This window comes from Tursiops truncatus, chromosome 7 (assembly GCF_011762595.2).
Source record: "Tursiops truncatus isolate mTurTru1 chromosome 7, mTurTru1.mat.Y, whole genome shotgun sequence".
Classification (NCBI taxonomy): domain Eukaryota; kingdom Metazoa; phylum Chordata; class Mammalia; order Artiodactyla; family Delphinidae; genus Tursiops; species Tursiops truncatus.
Genome location: NC_047040.1, coordinates 58,594,168 through 58,600,167, shown reverse-complemented (window position 1 = coordinate 58,600,167; position 6,000 = coordinate 58,594,168). Strand labels below are relative to the sequence as shown.

General features: G+C 32.6%; 1 protein-coding gene across 2 annotated transcripts in view; it reads right to left on the bottom strand.

Moving 5' to 3' along the window:
• Positions 1-1,340: 1,340 nt before the first annotated feature.
• Positions 1,341-6,000, bottom strand: part of OLA1 (Obg like ATPase 1) — a 167,668-nt gene continuing 163,008 nt past the window's right edge. For both annotated transcript variants that reach the window (XM_033860010.2, XM_019922566.2), the window contains 2 exons: positions 5,159-5,281; positions 1,341-1,856 (listed from right to left, as the gene is read on the bottom strand). In XM_033860010.2, the coding sequence (XP_033715901.1) occupies positions 1,755-1,856; positions 5,159-5,281 (225 nt within the window). In that variant the 3' untranslated portion in view covers positions 1,341-1,754. The remainder of the gene's footprint in view (positions 1,857-5,158; positions 5,282-6,000) is intronic.

The window sequence follows — 6,000 nt, the reverse complement described above, 5'->3', positions numbered from 1 at the left end:
TATGCAATTTACTTTGGAAAGGACTCAAAAGCAAGAGATTGGCTTTTTTCTTATACTGCTGACACCCCTAACAAGCCACTCATCTCTACATTCCTCCAGTATAGAAATATAACAGGAATTTTCACTGCAAACTTGGTTAACTGCACCTGTACCTGAGTTTCATTTATGTTTTACTCAGTTCTTAAAAAATAAAAATAAAAAAACAACTTTTCACTTCATTTTATTCTTATTTCCCTGCTGAAGTTTACTAATTTTTATGTTAGCAAAAGAATATCACTATTTGATTCTCAAAAACAACATACTCACTAAAGAGCTTCTAAACTGTATTCATTACTCAATTGAATCCTCTTTAAACAACCTTTCCTCTGTATAGCAAATTGCCTTTAAAATCATTTCTTTTCTTGCTTTTTGTGCTACATTAAGTAACTTTCAATGTTAAATTTATGTGTGTGTGTTTTAAAACTTCCTTATCTTTAGTGTAACAAAGTAACACAGTAGAGAGGCAAGGGCTGGCCTAGGTGGGAGTCTGCACTCCACTGCAATGGTCTTCTGATCACAGAGGAGCACAAAAGGGCCATGGATGGGGACAAGGGCAGTCTTGCAGGAGTGTGAAATGGGAGAGAATGGGAGGGCTCAGGGAGGAGGAAACTCTAAGACTGTCATCATAAAAGAAGGCGGCTAAGCGGCAAATGATCTCCAGATAACTATTTTATCATTATTTTCTTTCAGAACTTTCTGCTACAATTTTAGAAAGTGCTTAACTTATACATACTAAAATTTCAACTGGTCTTAACATATTTTAATAGCAAGTATTTAAGAAGTTTTGTAATTTTCAAGGTCTAACCTTTTTAGTAATGAACTTTTTACACTCACTACTGAATTGAAACAAAAATATAACCCACCAGATATGAAAGGGTTAGTTTTCACAATAATTTCATAATTTCAAAGGAATGATTAAAAATGAACATTCTATTCAGTATGGTCAGAACAACAGCAACAACAACAAAAATCCTTTAATTTTTGAAGCAGAATTTTTTTCCAGCATTATTTTCTTTTTGGTCACAGTCACCTATGTTATATCCTCTGTAATATCATTACCATCATCTTTTTATAAATGTCCATCTACAAATTAATTAACTTTCTTGAGACAAATCCCTGGTATACTATTCTTCTGATTCCTATGAAAGACCCACTTTTAAGATACAATTGCAGCTGCCCCACAAGCTAGTTGCTGTGTCATACACACGCCTTAAAATTCTGTAATCAGCCACCGCCAGGTGCCGTATCGCATTCAGCACACCACAGTCAGTCAATACAGACATCCCCAAACACACCAAGGCTGGTTTTGTCAAATGTTTTATTGAGTGTAGACATCTGGAGTACTGTAAAACATGCATTATCTGTAGATTCAAAACGGAGCAAGCCACATTGTCCTCACTGTCAAATGTGTCAGGCTTGGCACACATGATGGAGATTAATGAAGTATCATGAGAGTAATATGGTTCCTGAAAAGCTTCTACAATTTGGAGTAGGGTCTTAATCACGTGAAAAGCAAAGCTGTTCACATTTAGTGAACTTGCACTTCATTGGAGGTACACAGTATTTTAATTTTAAAACAAATAAAAATAATTCTGTTTGTAGAAGATTCCCATCCCCCCAACTTTATTTGCCCTTTCAGTTTTCAGAAATTTTAATTAAAAAAAAAAGTATATGCCTTTTGGAAGTTGTACGTTTATCTGAGTGATGGCTAAAATTTATTTCTTCTTCGGTTGCTGAGGTGTATTAAATTTGAAGAAGATAATATCTCCATCTTCAACAATATAATTTCTGCCTTGTTGTCTGTACTTTCCAGCAGCCTGTAAACAGGAAACACAGAGGAAATGAGTTTTTTTACAATTAAATATATAAGGTAAATGGTAGGAACACACACAAAAAGTATTATACTTCTTGGGTCATATTAAAGGAAAAAAAAAAAAGAAATACAGGAAGGCACACAGTTCAAGACTAGACTTGGAGAGGAGCAAAGTACTCCTGATTTGGGCAGCACTAGATTTTCCATACATACATAATCATAATGTATTCTCCACTAAATTGTTGGTACATAAATGTAATTATACCAATATCATTAAGTTTCATTACATGGTGTTTATGGTACATTTCTGATGTGTCTGCAAACATCCGGCAAGTCACTGTAACAAACAGATCAAACCAGGCAGGAAAAAAGATTATATAACTAGGTTAAAGCTGCTTTATTTGCTTAAAGAAATTCTTTGGTGATACTGGTGATGCCAAAAAGACAGCTTGCTACAAAGAAAACCATTATCAATTGTCATGTACAGATTTTAAACTATTTCTTTGTAGTTTTTAATTTGATCTTGACAATGACAATACATAGTGGTGTATACTAGAATTGAACACAAAGAAGTTTACTGACTAATGGCCCTAGTTATAAGCAGACTCTAATAGGTTGGAACTGCAAAGACAGATATACTTTCCACTTGTAAATTAGTCAGCAAAGCAACTGATTCCACCCGCTGGCATGTAGATCAAGACAGCAATCCTCCGGTAATTCTAACATAAACAAGCGGCAGTTACAGAGACCCAGGTTCACCCCGTGGCACAGCACACACACTTCACCCTCAGCACAACAGGCTCTTCAACATCTACATATTCTCACTTAACACTGCACACAACCAACCCAGTCCCACATGACCCCACACTGACCACTCAACATTGAGGACTTGATGAGCTTTTGGAAAAAATTCTCAAAAGTATTTTACTTCTGTTGGAATTTACTGAGAACATGAAACCTTGCCCAACAGATTAGTACTTCCCTTCGAAGATATTGATAAGAATGTTCAAAGTCAAATGCAATTATACTAATTAGAAACAAGACTAAGAAAGATCATACATCTGAGGTTAAAATCAACAAACCAGGTCATAGAGCCCTAGTAAGCATATTTCAATTATCTAGACCACATATTAAAAAATACCTAGTAATAAGTGTTTTTAAAAATGAAGCTAATTTTTAAAAAGCCAGTATACCCTAACATTCTAAAAGGCATACACACACACACACATGATTTTTGTAAAGCTGTGATGTATGGAAGGCCATATGCTACTTGTTTTGAGAATCTAAAGTCCAATGTTATAAAACTATATAGACAACTTAAATCAAATACATATTGACATGACATATTAATGTAAGTTTATATACTTTGTTATCACTCAAGTTTACTACTAATTAAAGGTGACAGTGTTCCTTTAAATTCTCTAGAGACCATTTAATCCATTTCCACTGCTATCAGAAACACTGGTTGAAAAAAAAAATCAATACCCATTTGTGAATCTTGAGTATGTATTAAACAAGACACGTCTAACCAGTTCATTTGCACTTGAAAGCAGCCATCTGTAGAAGCCAGCTTTGCCTAAGCAGATATGATTGCTAATAATGTGATATCCCTGTAGACTACAAAGCCCACACAGAGCTATTCAGTATATAGTTCACAACACTGGCATTAAATTAGTTATGCTGTACTGGTGTTCGAAATACATATACATACATACACATATACACAATCTTGCTCTCAAACCTAAAATCTACTTGATAATGTGCAAGTAAGTATTTGTTGAATAAAAGAAATTCATAAATGCTTCATTTTATTTGGAGTTCAAATTTCAAAATGTTAGTTTTGGAGATTAAAAACCACATAAAATACATCATGGTATTCTAAGCTGAAAAGCCAGAGGTCAATCTTTTCCAATTTATTGTATAAAAGCTCCCAGTTAGTGTTAAGCATTTCTACAAGTAGGCAATATTATTTTATTGTATATTAAAAAATTTCCCTGTATTGTTAAAGGAAGTATTCACAATTTATATATCTTCAAGTTTATTACAACATAGACATCTATTAAGGGTTGGTAAAACAGGCTTATCCCCTGAGAGTATAAAAAAGAAGCAGCTGATTCCTGAATTCTAGTAATAGAAAAATATCCTTATTTTAATCATCTTTATGAAAAAAATATATGCCAGCATCATGTAGCATGTTGAAAAATAATCTGAGATTTTTCAAGTCTAATTAGTATTCTTGACAAAGTCCAATCTTAATACATTATATTTGCATATTTATCTATCGACACAGATGACACTATTGGAAAGTTAATGACTTTGTTTAGTTGTAAATTGTAACTTCTTTCATTCCTTTTTAAAAAACAAAATAGCTCTCATTCCACACTGAACCAATTATACCAAGATTTTTCCCTTCTCTTCCTGGGGTTCCAACAATTCTATTATAGTCCTGCTGTTCAGTATGATCTTTCCAATGATAACAGTGAGAATAAACTAAACTTGAAATAAACTTTTTTGCATTCCTTTGAAATTATGAAATAGTAAACACAAGAGACCTCTTTAAATTCTTTAACGTTTTCTACAGTAGTCTTCAAATAACAAATTAAGTTAATGATAAAGAAACCTTTTTACAACGTTAGTTTAATCCCTTGACCTATCTATTTATTGATGAGAGATGACATACCCCCTGGACTTTGCTAAGTAAACCTAATAAAGTCAAACAAAATCAAGTCTGCAACAGAATTTACATTAAAAGAAATCATTTATTACTCATGTATAACACAGCTTCACTATTAGTGGATGCAAATCAAATTATACTTAATTAGCTAAAATAAAGCACAATTTTGGACCTGCCCTCTAGTGTTGAGAAAGCAAATCAAGTTCCCAAAGATCTTTAAAAAAAAACGTACAACCATGAAGTTCAGCAAGAACAGGTTTTATTTAACTAAATTTATATTGCTTTCTTTGAATTAATGTTAAACATATACATACTACTTCTATTTCACCTATCAAATATAATAAGTATAATTTTTCATTGGTCATCAGTGAACAAATTCTTTGAAATTATTTATAACTACTTAAAGCTAGCTTTAAAATTTTTTTTTGTTTTAGAAAAACACCACAAAATTACTGACAATTTACACATTTAAAAAATTGTCTAAAAAGCATGTAAACATCTACAGCTCTTCAATCAGTTGATAGTAAAACTAATGCTGACACACAGTTTAAAAGACAGTTATTCATTTTAATCCTGAGTATCTTCATATTAGCAAAAATTATAAAGTGTGAAACTAGAAAATAATTCCTTACCTTGACCGCATTTTCAGAACCTTCCTCTTTAAAATCTTCGTATTTCATTACTTCAGCCATAATGAATCCTTTTTCAAAATCTGTGTGAATCTTTCCTGCAGCTTGAGGAGCCTTCGTCCCTTTCTTTGAATAGAAAGACCAGAGAAAACTAATTGCATTTAAGATGACTGACTGAAAGCGTAGAGTTTCTTTTCTCTGATCTGCTGTTGGACTCAACTTAAACTTAGTTTAATATCAGTTAAGATGTCAGCTATACAATTAGAACATTTTCAACACTGGGCACTATCTGTGCAGCAGATTTAGCACAGACAGATCAGTAGATATTAAAGAAGTGTAGCTTTGTTTTTCCTAATAGTCATCCACGGATTTATCGATTTAGATGCAGTGGTCTGGTTTCGGCGTAGGTTGCATTTCGATTTTCTATTCTTCACAGTGGAAAAAAGTAAGGATTTTAAATAGCTTTCAAGTTGAATTATCAAAGGTTTCAAAAAGATAAAAAGCCTTGAAAATTTCAGCTCATCTAAAGAACATATAAAAATCAATATATAAAGGGATATTTTTAAGATATTTCCAACAAATCATACAATATATGTTCAGCAAATAATTTTAAAATCCTCATAAAATTTTAATAGAATTTTGAACACTTTACATAATACACCCTGCCTCTAACCATCATAAAGGAAAATTCAAGTTGATACAGGAAGAGAAATGTCTTATAATTACCCCATATGTTAAATTACAAGGACGTACATTCCAGACACACACAACCATGGAAAGAAATTTGAGAAATAATGGGTGACCTAAAGGCTGCTTAATAAAGCATGTTAAAGTGGTAAGGAGTC